The sequence below is a fragment of the Camelus ferus genome, chromosome 8 (assembly GCF_009834535.1).
Source record: "Camelus ferus isolate YT-003-E chromosome 8, BCGSAC_Cfer_1.0, whole genome shotgun sequence".
NCBI lineage: Eukaryota > Metazoa > Chordata > Mammalia > Artiodactyla > Camelidae > Camelus > Camelus ferus.
Window position 1 is genome coordinate 46,085,174 of NC_045703.1, and position 18,118 is coordinate 46,103,291.

The 18,118-nt window shown below is 37.8% G+C and overlaps 1 protein-coding gene across 4 annotated transcripts in view; it reads left to right on the forward strand.

Annotated features, from left to right (window-relative positions):
* Positions 1-18,118, forward strand: part of AKAP7 (A-kinase anchoring protein 7) — a 106,081-nt gene that overhangs the window by 21,011 nt on the left and 66,952 nt on the right. For all 4 annotated transcript variants that reach the window (XM_032484925.1, XM_032484924.1, XM_032484923.1 and 1 more), the window contains exons 4-6: positions 729-865; positions 3,435-3,595; positions 17,618-17,730. In XM_032484925.1, coding sequence (XP_032340816.1) covers positions 729-865; positions 3,435-3,595; positions 17,618-17,730 — 411 coding nt within the window. The remainder of the gene's footprint in view (positions 1-728; positions 866-3,434; positions 3,596-17,617; positions 17,731-18,118) is intronic.

Consider the following 18,118-nt stretch of genomic DNA (forward strand, 5'->3'; position numbering starts at 1 on the left):
TGGAAATGGAGGAGGGAAAAGGCATTATTCCTCTTCTTGTGTCTCTTGAGTAGGTGGGGAGAGGAAGGCTGATGAGCGTCCAGGGATTTTGCTTGGATGCAGACTGTATGGTTTTTCTAACACATGCATTTAGACTTAATTTGTAGCAGTCTCTCCAAGGTTATGTCCCTCCTCACATGTCTGGGAAAATGATGGTAGTCATGCCTGTTGAAATTATTGCTGTCCTCAAAAATCTTAAAGACCGTGAAGAATGGGTTCTGAGACACACTCACTTGGGGACAAATGAGTATTATTGCCACTGGAAATGGGATGTTGTCTGCTGGTTTGACCTTTCTGTGGCAAGCGTAAAACTTTTATTTTTAGAAAAGAGCATAATTATAGTGAGTCATACTGTGTATTCCAAGGAGAAGTTTCTGGAAAGATAACATGGCTATTGAGAGTTTTTGCACTCAACCAGTGATGACCCAGTCTGTAAAATAAGGTTGTTGGTCTTAATGTTCTTAAGATGGACAAGCATTGTGTGACTTTTTTTTTTTAACTTAGATATCCTATTAAGCTTTCCCAGTCATCACTCCAGGATATTTGAGAATTAGTAGACAATTAAGCGTTGTTTGGTTGAAGAATCTTGAGATTGTTCCCATTTCAGTTGCTTATTTTTCTCCTTGGTTTAAAAGTTGCCATAAGGAAATTTTGCTTACCTAATTTCTGTTTTGTCTGTTTGTGATTAGATTACAAAAGGAATTAAGATCCTGCAAAATGCAATAATACAGCAAGATCAGCGACTGGCCAAAGCAATGAGCGGTGATGGTTCCTTTCATATTACCCTGCTAGTGATGCAGTTATTAAATGAAGATGAAGTAAACATGTGAGTAATGTATCTTTCTTGAATATTGTTTTCCAAGTTACTGCTTTAATATAAGTAAAACTTAGCAGAACCCACAGAGGCATTGAAATTCTGAAGATGTATTCTTTGTTATAATTTATTCCAACTCATAAGTCAGTGTACAGAATAGGCTATATAAATATTCTTCCTCATCTATACTTTAAACCCTGTTACTGTTATCAGATGGTAGCCCCTGGTTATGCAGTTATTTTTCTCATGTTAATTATGTAAGTTCTCTGGAGTCTGACTGCTTAGGTTAGGATTCCAGGTAAGGATTTAGAAACCATGGCGCAACCACTTCTTAATAGCTGCCTGATTTTGAGCAAACCATTTACTTCTGAAGTAAGTGGAGAAAATAGTAGTACTAATACGTGTAAATGCTTAGTACAGAGCCTAGCACACAGTGGGCACTCGAGGTTATTAGCTGCTAGATCTGCCATTTGCTAGATTAGTGGACAATTTCTGTTTTACCTCACTCATTCCTAGAGTGCCTGTACACCCCGCACCCCCAGATCCAGAGTTGTGCCATGAAAGTCGGGTGTCAGTCATTGACTGTAGCTTTCCGACCTGGGGTGGAAGACCTTGCTGTTCCTCCAGTTCCCTGGGATTCTCTGTCTGTATGTCTGGTGGCCCCTTTCCCTGTTACTGCCTGTAGAGCCTCTGGATTAAGCTCAGGCTTAAACTCTTTGGAAAACCAAAGCCGGAATAGATTGCAGGTTACTTCTGTTTCCTACCCTGACATACAGTCTGAGGGAATGAAGAACAAGGCTTGGGTTGGGAAGGGGTTGAGGAAAAGGGAAAAAAAAAATGAAGAAAACAATACATTAGTAATTCAAAATATACAAATTATGATTCTTGTAGTTGTTTCTTTCAAATAGTAGAATCACATGTCTTTAGGGGTCAGGCTTCTGATCTTTCCCAACCTGAGTTTTAAATACAGCTTTTGGGTCTGAACTCCAGTTTCAGAATTCTGTTTCCTACATGCCTATACTCTATTCATTTTACCATAAAGAAGTCATTCCATAAACTGTTTCTGAAAAGATACTCTGTTTTAAAGAATTTGAAAGTTAGTGATACTTACCAATAGGCACTATGCCTCCTTCTCACTCTGTGACCAATGACATCTCATTAGGACAAATTTATTAATTTATGTTACTAAAGAACTGAAAAACTGGGCTGAGTTTAGATCATCTATATTTCTTTAAAGAAAAATAGGATATAGAACTCATTGTCTCCGAAAAACCCTCACCATTAGCATGGCCTGCTTTCATATATAGTTACATTTAAAATGAGTCTCTTGAATTCCCCTGATTTGTGATGGATGAGCCAGAAATGGCTGTTCTATTTCTACATGCTTTAAATCAGTACATAGTGACAGACGGTATTGTAGTAGAAGTGTGTACAGTGTGTCTTTTTGGATGAACATAAATACAGTTAGGAAAGATTGGATTTTGGATGTGGATTTGGAGGTACAATGAAAAATGTTGACATTTCCAAAGCTATTTTGAAGTATTATACATTGTTTTGACAGAGAAATGAGACAGTATGGGAGCTATGGATGAAAATCAGTTAGAAACTATCAAAAACTAATTAGAAGTATGAAAGATCTAGAAAAATGCCTACATTGTTTTTCACATATTTGACATATAATTATTACTGGTGAACAAATGGCTGATCAAGATAATTTAATGGTGGTTCCCCAGAAGGATATTTTAAACCCCTCTCCATAATGTTAAGAATGCTCTTATTTCTTTTTTGAGTAATTGCTGCCCTCTAGTGAGATTTTAGTTTTTTTTCCTCATAAAGTACCTATACCAAAATCCTCTTCAACATGGAAATAGTGGATCTTAATTTTCAAAATATTCCAAACCTGATAATGTGTAATTCACTAATATAGTAAACATTTGCTTTTATAAAGAAAAAATGAAGCATTTGAAATACAGAATAGCCTTTTAATCACATAGGCTAAACAGAAAAAATTTGTTATCAAACTTACGTAGCTGTAATTGATAAATATAAACTTGTACTTTGGTTGAACCCGAGTACAATAAATTATCTTATCATAGAGACTACAATATCTTAAAGAGATAATGTATTATAAGGTTTAGTAGAGTGTCTCATAAATACTGGTACTATATAAATATTAGTACTTTTAACAAGACGGTAGAACTTTCAGATAATTTAATGTAAGTGCTTGTAGGTATTAGGTTTTTCTGGACTATTTTAAGTAATTTTTTTGAGTTGTCCATACATTATTTCCTTGGTTGAAAACTTTTTGGTGAACTATAAAATAGCATCTTCTTTTATGCCTTTAATATAAAATAAATTATAATTAGGTAAAGATTTGTTCATTTCTATAGATTGTGTTTCAAAATTAATGTTAGTTTTATTTTGATCATATAGATTAGAGCTTTAAAGGTATTTTGCGCTTTAAAATAGTACAAATATCAAAATTAATTTATCTTTCTAAAACTGATGACCTTGCTTCTCATTTGATTTCGTACATTTTATTGATTAATATGTTACTAAAAAATACATTATCTCTCACCAGTGGTATTGATGCTCTTTTGGACTTAAAACCATTCATAGAAGAAATCCTCCAAGGAAAACCTTTGACTTTGCCCTTTGAAGGGGTTGACACTTTTGGAAATCAGGTTGGATTTGTGAAGCTAGCAGAAGGAGATCACATGAACCCACTTTTGGAGATAGCAGGTAAAACAAACAGTGATACACTTACATGAAATCTCTTCTGTTGAAGAAGCATTTTTTTCTCCCCATTCTTGTAATAGAGATTTGACATCTTTTAATTTGGGGGAGCCAGGGTAACCTCACTTTGTAAGTGAGCTGCTTCAGCATTTACTTGTGTAGGTAAGTAGCCAAATAAAAAAGGCTGGGAAAGTTATCTCGATTCCTTGACCCAAGGAATATGTTGATTCTGGGGCTGTCTGGAAGATGATGGACTGGACTCAGGTGTGTGTTAGGACTGTCCTAACCGTAAGTCTGAAGGATCCCGGTGCTTATCACGATATTTGACATATAGTTGGTATTTAATAAGCATTGAGTGAATTAATAAGAACCACCAACCGCCCATTGAGAGGCTTGTGGGGATTGTCAGCTCCATTCCAGAGTCAGTAGGCATTTTCCTCTGTGCTACCTTTTTTTCTTCCTTGGGTACCACCCTCTGAGCAGAAGGGCCATCTGTGATGGTAGAAGGTCTTACATCCATTGGAGAACACATTGTTTTATGCAGTACAATTGAAAACAGAGAAATAGAAGCAGAAAATTGTAAAATTTAGATGAGTGACTTTTGAGTTGATGCAGAGATCGTAGTTTGGTTATTAGTCTACATACTGCGAACAATTTTTATTTTCATTCCCTTTCATGTCAAGTCATTTCACGTCATCTCATTTCAGGTTCAGTAATCCTTGATTTATAATGCACTTTTATTATTACTCCATACTAGGTTTATTTTTATCTATCTATCTATCTATCTATCTATCTATCTATCTATCTATCTATCTTAAAATAATACCATAATCATCTGGGAATCCACCACCCAGAACAAAAGCTAGACCTTGGTGGTAATCTAACCACATTTTTCGTTTCATTAATCCATCTTTTGGCCTTCCTTCATTTAAGCTAACCATCATTCTGAAGTTGGTGTTTTGGTGTTTATTATTTCCTTGTATTTTCTCAAAGTATGTGTATTTTTAATTGGTTTTAACCTTATAAAAAGGGTATCACATTTTATATGATCTTTTGAGACATACTTTTTTAAAACTTAATATCACATTGTCTTTATGCAGTTTTATAGTTGCCCATTCAAAAGTGCACCTCTTCTTGGGGTGAACGAGGCATGAGGATCAGATTCCATTTCATTGTTGGTTGAGTTTTTATTTTGTGGAACAAAGTATGTATAAACAAACAAAAAAACAAGCAAGCAGTTAAACAATATTTATGAGTCATTTAGGACTTAAAATCACTAGTTGGTCAAGGAGAGGGAAAAGTTTTGATGGCAAAGCATTTGGGAACCCATGCCTACAGTTCATAGACTTAATCTGTTCTTCCTGACTGCCCTGGAGAAAATGCTAGATTCAGGTCTTTCCTTTTGTAAATATCTCTGAGCTCAAGAAACATTTCTAATTATTCATTCATTCATTGTTCTTTTAAATAATTCAATGGGTGCTTGCAACATTGAGAATTCCATCAATTCTTTGCAAATATTCTCACAAAGGCAGTTTCCAGTATTGATGAAAGATCCATTGTGTGCTGAGGAATGTGAAATATCATCCGCTTTAGTATGACTGTGAGCCCAAGGGTGTTGGTTTGTCATTTTAGAAAAGGCCACTGCCCCTGTAATTCCTTTCTAGATGCCAGAGACTGTTGCTTAAAAATATACAGACTTTTCTAAAAATTCAAACAAAATATTATAAAAAATGGACAATAGAGGGAGAACAGCACTCTGTCCCCTCATATAATCACTGTCTGATATGCATGCATTTAGTCTTTTATGTGTATATTGTACTGTTGCTTTGGATTATAGTTTTTATGCAGTTTTGTAAGAAATCTAAATACTTGAATATATATATGGAAAAATTTCAATGAAGTTTAGTTGGAGCCTCAATGTATATAGTGTTCAAATAGTTTGAATGTTCAGTATGTGTAACTTTTGTCAGTATGTTACTTCATTAGATTTGTTTTTAAAAGAATGCCTCAATTAGTATTGCTTTAGTCCAGCAGGATGAATAAAATAATGTCATATTTGTTTTGTGTCATATTTTATAAACTGTTTATTCAAATAGTACATCACAACTTTCAGAAGAATATATCCAGTTGACCAGGGTAATATATTTCTTACAACGTTGTAATAAACTATGTATATCTATATGCTTACGCTACTGAACTCAGGTCTGGCTGCTCGCGGCTTGAAAGCCAATATTTGAGAAGATAAGTGCTGGTAGGAATGGAAAGATTGCTTTATACAGGAGGTCAGCAACCTGGGGAGAGGGCAGACTCATGTCCCAGAACCAACTCCAAAGATTCTGCTTGGCCATGAAAGTTTTTGAAGGTAGAAAAGGGAAGTAATCTGAAGGCAGGAGGTCAGATTCTGCATCATCTCCTTCTGTGTGCAGAGTTGTCCACTTCTTGTGACCGTTCTTTAGATGCTGTCTTGTTCAGTCTGCTCATGAGATTACTGAAAGGAAAGCTGGGGAAAAGATCTAGTCATTTGTTAATTACTTATTTTTCATTTCTAATTCTTTAATCTAAGAAAGAGAATTGACAGGTTAGGTGAGACATTGTGTGATCAAAAGATTTGAAAGGTGTGCTTGGGCCAGCAGTTAGTTAAAATATAGCTTTGCTAAGGAAGTAAGAAGACAAAAAGGGTCCCCTGCAGAGAGCTGCTTTCTGCAAAGGGCTGCCTACAAAGAACTACTTATAAATCCCAACTGAAGTATCTCCTTGTTGACAGTTAGTTGCCTGCTTACATATCTGGGCAGAGCAAGCTACAATTACTTTGATGCCCGAAAAGATCAGATTATTATGGGCAGTGGTGTTAATCCCATTCTGTTGTGGCCGGGCCTTGGAATTGTGCTAGCTGTCATTCACTACTGCTCAAGATGAAGCAGCTTATATTATGACTATAGTTGGGTCATCGTGTAGTTAGATTTTCCCCTCTGGTGCTCTTATCCTTGTGGGGGACCCGCAGGGTTCTGCTCAGTTTTACTTACACAAGAATATTAAAATCTTATTTGTTCAGAATAATGGAGGCAGAGCTAGTCTGACGTAATGGAAAGCAGTAGAATTGTTAAAGAACATATATTTAATTATTGAAGTGTTGATAAAAAAAGTTCAAGTACATATTATGAAGTGAAACTAACTTGAAAATTAGAGTTTATGAATAGTCTGATCAGTTTTCATGGTTTTTCAATTTTCAAGTTAAAAGAAACCAATTCTTAAAATATTCCAGTGGATAGAAAAAAAGGACTAAATTTTAGATACTAATATTTGAACTCATTACTGAAAATTTGCAGGATGAAGAGTAATTTAGGGTTAATGTATAAAATTGAAGAAAATTATTATGCATTTTGAACTAATAGTCTGAACTGAAGAACTACTAACTGTTATTTTTGGTAGATGCTGGTGGGCTGAAGAGACCAAGCCCGTCTTTGCGCACCATGTACATGTAGGTTTATGACGGTAGCCGCTGAAGGGAGCTGGTAAGCTATATGGCATCCGAGACCCTGTGTCTCAGCTTCCTCCCTTGACCTTGAGTGATCCTGTTTTTCCAGAATAAAACAGCTCCTTCTCCTTTTCTAGCGTTACACAATAGCTCATAGAGCTAAAGAGGTATTTGAAAATTATGCGCTTACATGTTATTTCTCCACATTTTACAGTGATGAAATTGCACTGAAAGCCTCTTGCATTGAAATGAATATGTAATTTCATTCTTTTTTTTTAGTGAAATGTAATTTTGTTAAGAAGTGTATTAGATTGAGGAATTGCTAAAAATTTAGCCTGCTGAAATTATAATAGTCCTTGCAAATCTTTTTTTTTAAATGAGAAAAGTGCCCTTGGTTAGCATGATAAAAGATTCGAAGTACATTTATCTCATAAAAGGAAGAATGAAAGGATGTTTTGGGATGTTCATTTGAACATTACTCGTTCTCTTATTTTGCCTGTCATGTCCCCCAAAAGATGGAAAGTGTATGCCTTGTGTTTCTGCTCCTTGTGAAGATTCATTTGCTGTTATCTTTGAGCCTTTCTCAGCTGCTCTACTCATGGACTTCTGACCATCACAGGCTGGTGGGCTTCCCAGCAGCCTGCTGACCCTCCCCCTTCATGGCCTCGGCTAAGCTGTCTTCAGAGATATCAGAACACCTCAGCCACACACCGTTTAGCACTAAGCAAAGATGAACTCTTCTCCCCAGTCAGAGTGTCTTGACTCACAGCCCTACTCCTCTGAGGGCCATTAGAGCCTCTGTCACCTGACCTGCCTCCATGCAGGCCCCCGGAGGCAGAGATCCTCATACTTCCTCTCCTCTGTCACCCTTTTAAGCCTTTCCATCGTCCCTTGGGGAGGAAAATTGTTTTTCCTTGTACCCTCCTAGATTCTCCCCTGGGGACCCTGTAAACTTAGAGTGACAAAAGATTAATGAGAAAAACAAAGTTTGTTAATGTGTCCAGTACATGTCACGTGAGAGAAACCTCAATGAAGGGTAACTCAGAGGGGTGGCTGGAATGTGGGCTCATCTAGCATCTTAACAGAAGAATAGTACATTTGTAGAGAAGTGATTAGACAAGGGAAAAGGGTTTTAGGCTTTCAAGGGTGGCAGACGGTGGGAAGGTAAACATGTGGGGCTCTAACGGAGTAAGGTTTGTTAGCGCGTGTCCACGTCCACCTTGGCCAGAGAACTTTCCTGGGAAAGGGGATTTCTGGCAGTCCTCATTTTCCACGAATGTCTGCTTTTAGTCAGGCAAGGGAAATTCCAGGAAAGCTTCTTTCTTCATCCATTGATTCTCTTTACCTCTAGCTCAAAATACCCCTTATGCCCGAGTGGCGTATTTTGGCATGGCATATTCTGGTTCCCTGTATCCCCTCTTTTATCTTACTTGATTTTCAGTCAAACACTTAGATGGATTTACTTTATACCAGGTATTAGTCTAATCATCTTACAAATGTTAACTCATTTAATCTTAACAACTCTGTAAGATAGGGACCCTTATCATCACCCCTTTTTTATAGTAGGGAAACTGAGGCATAAAAAGGCTAAATAATTTGTTATAAGTGGTAGGGCCAGGACTCAAATCCAGGCAGTCTGGCTCTAGCTTCTGTGTTCTTTTTAAAAAATGTTATTATTATTTATTGTAATACATATATGGTATATAATATACATAAAGAATAATATTTGGTACAGAATAAATGCTCAAGTTAAGAAATATTGGCTGTCATTATCATTGTCATGATATAGTCTCCAAAAGCATTACTTTTTACTGGTTGTATAATATTCTAATGCATCATAGTTTATTGTACTATTTCCCTGTTGTTAGACTTTCTTTTCAAATTGAGGTGTAATTGACCTATAACATTGCATTTGTTTCTGGTGTACAACATAATGATCTGATATTTTTATATATTGCAAAATGATCACCACAGAAAGTCTAGTTAACATCCATCAGCACACATAGTTAATAGACAGTTTTTTCTTACAATGAGAACACTTAAGATTTACTCTAAAGTGACCTTCAGATATACAAGACAGTATTATTACTATAGGCACCATGCTATATATTACAGCCCCAGGATTAATTTTTTTATATAAGTGGCATTTTGTACCTTTTAACCCCCTTCCCCTGTCTTGCTACCTCCACCAGATTCTGTGTTCTTAATCACTATGCTAGTCTGTTACGCTGTAAATTAACAGCTGGACTCCTAAATAGCTTCTGGGAGCACCCCCTTTACCTTCCTGCCTGAGCTGAAGCCCGGCTCCAGTCTGAGATTACAGCTTCCTCATTCCACTGGACTCCCCACACCATGGGGCCCAGAGACGTCACCCACATTCTCTTAGTTCTCTCTTGCTTTGTCCCTGTTCTGCCCTAACACAGAAGCCTTTTGTTACTGGTGGGTTGGGTTTTGTTACCTTCTCCCTATCCTTTTTTGCTGTTGTCTGAGTATTTCCTCTTGCTCATTGAGGACTTTGTTCCCTTGCTTGCTGCAGCACCAAGAGCACAGCCATCCAGGCATCCTGGCTCAAAGCGAGCTGTGGTGTGGGCCAGAGCTGACAGAACCTCCCAACCCCCACCCCCAGCGCAGCCTGTGACCAGCTGAGTGACCTTAAGCAATTTACTTCATTCCTTACTTCATTTTCTTATTTGTAAAACGAGCATGGTAGTAACTGTTCTTAAAAGAGATCATATACATGAAGTGCTTTAGCACAGCATTTGGCGCATATACAGTGTTAAGTAGATGGTAGCTGTTATCACTACTACTAATAATTTATAACAATAATAATGATAAAAATCCGCCGTCACTATTACCATCACAACCCTGAGACTTCTTTGATGGCACCCCCTACCCTCCGCTCTGGCAGTTTGTAAGCATGAAGTCTTTGACTCCATCTGCCAGAACTATCCCCAGACCTTGAATCGGGTATAGCCATCTGTCTGTCACCACAGCTCCCACCCTTCTGGCTGTTTCATTTCCTTCCCATTCCTGCTCATGCTGTGGAGCCTCATGGAGGCCTCTGGTCTCCTCTTGGTGGCCAACATGGCTTATTCCTTCTTAAACCAGTTAAGGCTTCATGGTAGAGCACTCTCTTGGTGGCCTTTACAGGTGTCCCGTCTTCTTGTTCTCCTCTTTGACTTGGCTGGCAAACACCAGTGGTAGATCAATTCCATCATTTGCTTTTTCGCCCCAACACCTTGGCAAGGTAAAAACCAGACTTCTTGCTGTTGCCCATGGTGTCCTTCTGTTCTGGTTTCTTGCCTCTGTCTCCGGTCTGTTCATGGTTCTCTCTTCTCGCTCACTCTGCTCCAGTTACACTGCTCCCTTTCCAGTAAAGGAAGGAATTTAATAAATGCAAAAAATAAAAATGGAAAAAAATAGGTAAAATTGTATTTATTAGGATTACAAAAGTATTGTCTCTTTATTACTTATTTCAGTGTTCTTTTATATAGCAAAGTCTCCTAGTGTTTAAGATATATGTTAAGAAATTGCTCTTCACATAGGAAACAAACTTATGGTTACCAAAGAGGAAATGGAGGGGGGATAAATTAGGAGTTTAGGATTAACAGATTCGAACTACTATATATAAAACAGATAAACAACAAGGTCCTACTGTATAGCACAGGGAACTATATTTAATATCCTGTAATAAAACATAATAGGAAAGACTAGGAAAAAGTATATGTACTATACTATATATCTATATATTTATATATTGAACTGAATCACTTTTGCTGTACACCAGAAACTAACACAAAATTGTAAATCAACTAGACTTCTGTAAAAAAATTGCTACTAAGACAGTTTGCTCCTTTAGCTATGAGGTGAATTATGTTATTCAGGGAGCATTCTTAGATGACTTTTGAAGGCTAATGTATTTGCTATGTGCTTTTCTATTTAGTGCTTGAAGGAATGTCTATAATACTAGGAGGAATTGAACAGTCTCTTAAAATATTCATAAGCTTCTCTTCCAGAGCATGAGTTAACACAAATGAAAAATGACATGTGGTTTTCACACTAGCAATAACTTTTCTTATCTCAAAAATGATATTTCTATAACCATTACCCAGTACTCTGGCTAAGCAGTAGATTATACTATTAGGAATATAGAAATCAATGCTAAGAAATACTTTTCCAAAAGAAGGTGTCAGTTTTCCCTTATTTCTATGTGCCTAGAGAATATACTGTGCTGGAAAAACACATTAATAAAAATTAAATGTGCTTTGTGACTAATGTTTAAAACAGTATTGTAGATAGATATCCATCATCAAAGCGTTCAGGCCCAGTGAATAATGCGAACTGTTGGGTCAAAATTTGTCACTGAAGCCAGTAGAGAATGTTTCTTTAGAATCAGTTGATAGTAAAATTGATACATCAAATAAAATGTAAAAATGAATGTAGAGAGTAATGGGCAATACAAATGCCTACCATTTTGGTTTGTGTTAACAAAGCTCCTTTCCTTATAGCTCTTGTATTTTGGTAATTCTGAACATTGTCTTTCTCCTTGTTGGGCTGAAATCTGTCCCATGAGACTATCAGCTCCATGAAAGGAGGGACATGGGCATGTTTGCTGTCTTTACCGTGTAATGTGCCTGGCACGTGTGGGAACTGCCCAGTAAATAACTGAACACATGAATTTTACCTTTTACACCTTCATGCCATTTCTGTTTTGGGGACTGGTGTGAACGTGTTGCTAAGTTGCCATCTGAAGCTCTTCTACGTGATAGTTTTTCAAATACTTGAAGACTTAGGAAATATGCCCTGGTCTCTTTAGTCAAATTTTGGGAATTTAGTAAGTTAATCCATCATGGTATATGTTAAACCACCAGACATTGCCAATATTTGACAGTCTTTGAGCAGTAAAAATGATAGTTTTATATGATTCAGCTTAGTATTTTGATTTTAGGTCATTTAAAACAGTTGAGAATGTGCCAAAACAGAGGCTCAAAGCTGGGTTATGAGAGGGTAGTTGAGAAAAGGTACACCTGTTTGTAGTTTATATGAGCTGAAAGTCTGTAAGTCAATTATGACAGTACGGGCAGACTTTGTTTAATTACACTTCACTTTATTGTGCTTCATATAGATATTGTGTTGTTGCTTTTTTTTAAACAAATTGAGGGTTTCTGGTAATCCTGTGTAGAGCAAGTCTATCAGTGACATTTTTCTAATAGCATTTGCTTACTTAGTGTCTGTGTCACAGTTCGGTAATTCTTGCAACATTTCAAACTTATTATTATTGTATTGTTATGGTGATCTGTGGTCAGGGCTCTTTGATGTTACTATTGAGGTCATTTTGGGGTGCCATGAACTGTGCCCATATAAGATAGCACACTTGATAAATGTGTGTGTTCTGACTGCTCCACTAACCGGCTGTGTCCCCATCTCTCTCCCTCTCCTTGGGCCCCCCTGTTTCTTGAGACACACCAATATTGAAATTAGGCCAGTTAATAACCCTACAATGGCCTCGAAGTGTTCAAGTGAAAGGAAGAGTCAACCATTGTGGCAAACTTCATTGTTACCTTATTTTAAGAAATTGTCACAGCCACCACAACCTCCAGCAGCCACCACCCCAATCAGTCAACAGCCATCAACACTGAGGCAAGACCCTCCACCAGCAAAAATTACTACTCACTGAAGGCTCAGATGGTGGTTAGCATTTTTTAGCAATAAAGTACATTGTTTTTTAGATGTAATGCTATTGCTTGCTTAATAGACTACAGTATAGTATAAATACAACTTTTATATGCCCCCCAAATTTGTGTGACTCGCTTTATTCTGATATTTACTTCATTGCAGTGCTCTGGAACTGAACCCTCGCTATCTCCAAGGGATGCTGTAATTGTTACGCATACAGTCTTCCTTAAAACGTGTGTTGGCCTGCTGGCTGCCTGTCTTACCTCTTCCCCACTATCTCTCATGTCAGATACAGTCTTTCAGAGTTTTTTTTTTTTTGGTACTACATGATCTTGCTTTGGCCCCGACGTTGAGTCAGAAGCTGACAACTTGAGTGAAAAAGGACTGTGTGGCATCTGTTCTGGGGATGGGTTGTATCGTTGGTGGTAGCTACCACCAGTCTAAGGCAGGGGACAGCATTCTCGCCCTTTGTGTGTGTGCATGGTTTCAGTAATGCCAGCTGGCTGAGCTGTTGGCATCTGGACCTATTCTCCGCTGTAACTTTGGACATCTCCTTGGTTTCATAGACCTCCAACCTGGTACTCTGGTCCTCCCAATGTTATTATATAAATTCCTTTCCTGCTTAACTCAGCCAAAGTTGTCATCTGTTGCTTACAACTAAGAACTCATGTTTTCCTGGTATTTTAATGGTCTATTGTTTAACTTTTTTTCATTACTATAGAAAAGACAGGAAAAATCATATGGTGGCAGTGACTTGCAGTGAAGGGTTTTTAGGACATGCCCCAAATTTACAAACTGTGATCAGAACATCACATTGAGCACACACTAGCACTTGGTAGGTATCACAGAAGTAAAACAATAATGGAAGATTTTGAAAATGTGGGATAATACTTTGAGATATTGAGTAGCAGCCCCTTCCACATCACTTTGTATACCTTTACTGCTTTTTTTTCTTTGTACAACATATTGATATCTGACGTTACATATATGTGTATTTGTGGCACCATATATATATATTTATATATATAGATGCTCCCTAAGGGCAGGGAATTATTGTGTCCCCAGCACCCAGCACAGTACCTGGTGTATAGTAGGCTCTCAATAACTATTTGCTGAATGATCAAACTTGCATTTGTTTCCTGAAATTCGTGTCTGCTATACAGATTTTAAAATAACCACTTTCATTTTTTGTTTGAGAAGAGAGAGAGAAAATTTGGGGTCCTTCGTGTAGGAGGCAGCACGAACTTTGTAGTCAGATTTGGGTTCAAATTCTGTCCTCTCCATTACCTAGCTGAGTGATCTTCAGATACGTTATTCATATCTCAGAGTCTCAGTTTCTTAATTTTTAAGAATGAGAATGATAACTTCCCTGTTAGGGTTGTTTACATACCTGAAACACCTGGCACAAAGGTGATGCTCAGTCCATATTCAACAGGTACCACGGACAGCTTGTGAATGCCAAGCATGTGCGCCAGGCACCATGGATGCTGAGCTGGTTGTCACCCAGGCTCTGCCCTAGGCCCCTCTTCTGTGAATGCAGGTTCTCTTCCCTGCTCTTGATCCTCCACGCCAGCCAGCACAGTAGCCACCCACACCAGCTGTCACCGACAGGGCTGATAATTATGTCCTCAGTAATTAAAGTGCATCCATTTAATTTTTCTCTTGTGCAGGTGTTTCCACTTTGAAACTACTCTTCCTGGGGACTTATATTCATTTTATTTTTTATTATTTTTATGTGTATCAGTCATTATAACAAAACTTTTCATCTTCGTTAAGTTCCCATGTGAAAAACCTGATGTCTTAACTCTCTATAAAAAATGCTCAGGCTGGATGGCAATATATTTGGTTTTGTTTTCATCCAAATATTTCTTGTTATAATTATGTGCATCATTAGTAGTCTCCAGATTTCAACAAAATTGGTGGTTAAAACTAAAGCATTCTTATGACTCTAGTATTGCATTAAAATATTTTTTATTTTTAAGGATACATTTCCTGGAAACATTAGGTAATCTTTCACTAGGTTCATAGTTTTAATTGTTAGAAAAATTTAGACATAATTAACATTTGATAAAAATTAATTGAACTTAAAAGGGACAATTTCTCACTGAATATTTGGATTGAATATGGTCTTATTTGAGATTCAAAGACATATTCTGTGTCCTATATTTCACCAGTTTCTATTTTTTTTATGGACATTATGGGTGGGATTATTGCTACTGAAGGGACCCTGTGTAAGTTTTTTGATCATTAATTTTCAAACTTTTTTTTTTTTTTTGGTAAGTGTTGGAATCCTTTTAAAAAATGAAATGGTACTCAGAAGCTCAATGTGTAAAACAGGGGAGCATCTCTGACTGGAACCAGTGTGTGTGGGCATGGAGGGAGGTGGCAGAATCCCCGCCTTCCTCCTCCCCACTGAGTTGTTGAGGCAGCTTCTGTGCCCCTCCTTGACCCCACGGATCAAACAGGGGTTTCAGCCGGCTTGAAGCATGACTGGGGCACCTGGATTCCAGTTCCTTCTCTATGCTGAAGTGGAATGTGACCGTGAGCATCAACTTCTTACATTTCAGTTTTCTCATCTTTAAAATCAACTTAATGTTGAACCCTACTTGATTTTGAGATTAAAAGACCAAATAGGAAGTTGTTTACCAAAGGTCCCTGAAAGGGATGGATATTTCACATCTATGGCAAAGAATTCTGTCCTCCTATTTGTGTGTTCTAGTGTGATGCTTACATACTCGTAGCAATGGTATCTTGCTAGTGTATAGTCAGTTTGTTTTTGTGCTTCTTATTTTAAAATTTTTTACTCAAAAACGCATGTCATCATTCAAACAATATACAGATGTATAAGGAGAACATTACTATTCTCTCCTGCCTCTGTTCAGTCTCACCCTCCATCCTAAGGTATTCTATGCTATTTTTTATGCTAATAAAAGCATAAATATATGGGGCTTATTTTCTTTCTCGCTTTTAAAATAAATTATAGAATCATGTTCTGGATGTAATAACCATGAAAGTTGCCCTTTTTGCTTCATAGATATCCTGGACATCTTTTCAGGTCAATATATTGTAGCTCTGATTTATTCTTTTGATTATAATAGTTCTAAATTTAGCAACCATTTCTTTATTGATGAATGTTATTTCCAGTTTGTGCTAATTCAAACAATACTACATAGCCTCTGTAGAGAATCTTATGTATTGGTGCTTTTATTTATTTTTGTGTATTTTCCTAATATTGGAATTGCTGGTTCAAAATGTTTGTGCAGCTTAAATTTTAATAGTTATGTCCAGATTATTTTCCACTGTAGTTGTGGCAACTCTCATTCCCTAACAGCCTTTAGTTCTTACTTTCTCTGTCTCCTTCTCTCCCACCTCTTTTTCAGGGATGCCACTTACACGTATGTTAGGCAGCCTAAGCTGCCCCACAGCTCACTGATTTTTTTTTTCCATATTTCTTTTTTCCCTCTGTGTTTATTTTGGGTGGATTTTATTATATGTCTTCGAGTTCATTAATTTTTTGTTTTGCAGTGTCTAATCTGCTCTTAATTCTATCCAGCTTATTTTTCTCAAACATTGCCGTTTTCATCTCTAAGTTAATTTGGGTCTTTCTTGTAGCTTGCCTGTCTCAGCTTAACTTTTTGAACATAAGTAATACAGTTATAAGGACTATTTTGATGTTTATCTGCTGATTCTAGTATCTGTGTTAGTTCTGGGTCCCTTTTGATTAGTTGATTTGTCTCCTCATTGTGGGTCATACTTTCCTGTTCATTTTTTATTAGATATCAGGCATTGTAAAGTTTACCTTGTTGGATGCTGGATAGTTTTGTCTTTCTGTAATTATTCTTGGGCTTTGTTCTGAGACACAAGTTACTGAGAAACAGGTTTTTCCTTTTGGGTCTTGCGTCTAAGACATGTTAGGTGGGACTCAAGCTGTACCAATTCAGAGCTAATCTTTCCTCTCTGCTGAGGCGAGACCCTTCTGTTTATTCTGCCCATTGTCCCATGGATCTTGACGCTTTCCAGTCTGGCTGATGGGCACAGACAGAATCTCTGACCCTCAGTGAGTGCTGGGCACGTTCTCTCTTATCCATTTGAATGTGTTTTCCAGCCTCAGGTGGTTTACTCACACACGTGCACTGGTCAGAGTGCAGCTGAATTCCCTAGGGACACCCTTTGCAGATCTCTGGAGTCTTCTGTCTGTGCAGGTCTTACTTCTCTAGCACTCTGTCCCATGAGTTCCAGGTTCCTTGGTCTCAATACTCTTGGCTCTGTTTTTCGGAATCCGGTCAGATGACTGGGCTCAATCTGGGTTTCTCTTCCTCGAATAGGGGCCTGGACACTCAAGGACATAAGCTGGGCAGTTGAAGTCTCACCTTGTTTGTTTCTTATCTCTCAGGGATCACTGACCTTCATCACCTGATGTACAGTGTCTCACAAACCATTGTTTCATATACTTTTGTCCTTCTTTTGTTTCAGATGGGAGAGTAAATCTAATTCCTGTTATTCCATCTTGTTAAGAAGCAGAAGTTTTAGATATGAAGGGTGACAGATAAGCTAGTCCTTTTTTATACATATGGCCACCACTGGGATATTGCGTGAAATCAGCATCGTTATCAGCCAGATATTTTATTTATTAAATGTTTCCTTTTTTAATTGTTGCTTTTGTGTGTTTTACCCAAAGATTGACATCTCTACAGATGTAGCTGTCATATGTGTTTGTTATCATACACATTGTGTTTTTTTCCTCTCTTAAAAAAAAAATCTCAGGCCAGTTTATAATGTTCATTTTAAAATAATGTTATTTTTTAATTGCCATTTTTATAATTTAAGACACCCATATGTTACAGTAGCATTTTAATGCTTCTTTTTCTTTTCTTCAGATGCTGCAAAAAGGACATTTCAAGAAAGAGGTGTCTTGGCTGGAGAAAGCAGAACTTTTAAGCCTCATTTGACCTTCATGAAATTGTCCAAAACACCATGGCTTCGGAAGAAGGTGAGTGGACATTTTTATCGTAAGCCTTGTTTTACCAGCCACACCAGCCTTAGGCATGGATGGGGCATAAGTGACATTGGTAGTGGTTTTCGATACCCTGCCACTATTGCTCCTGGGATCCCAAGGAAGTTTGGTTCCAGTTCCCAAGGATGCTGAGTTGGCTCATGAGCCTCCATGGAGGCCCTTACAGCCGTGCCCTCCTTGGCCCCCGTGGCTGTAAGCCACACGCTCTGTCACTTACTGCTGCTTCTTCTGTTGCTACATCTGCTTCATCCCTTGAAGAGCCTTGGGGGCGGTGCCAGGGTTTTGTTCTGCTGCGTTCTTTGCTTATGGTTGTTTGTAGCCTGCTGCCCTCCAAGCGTCCTCCCTTGGCCTGCATCTGCTGGTG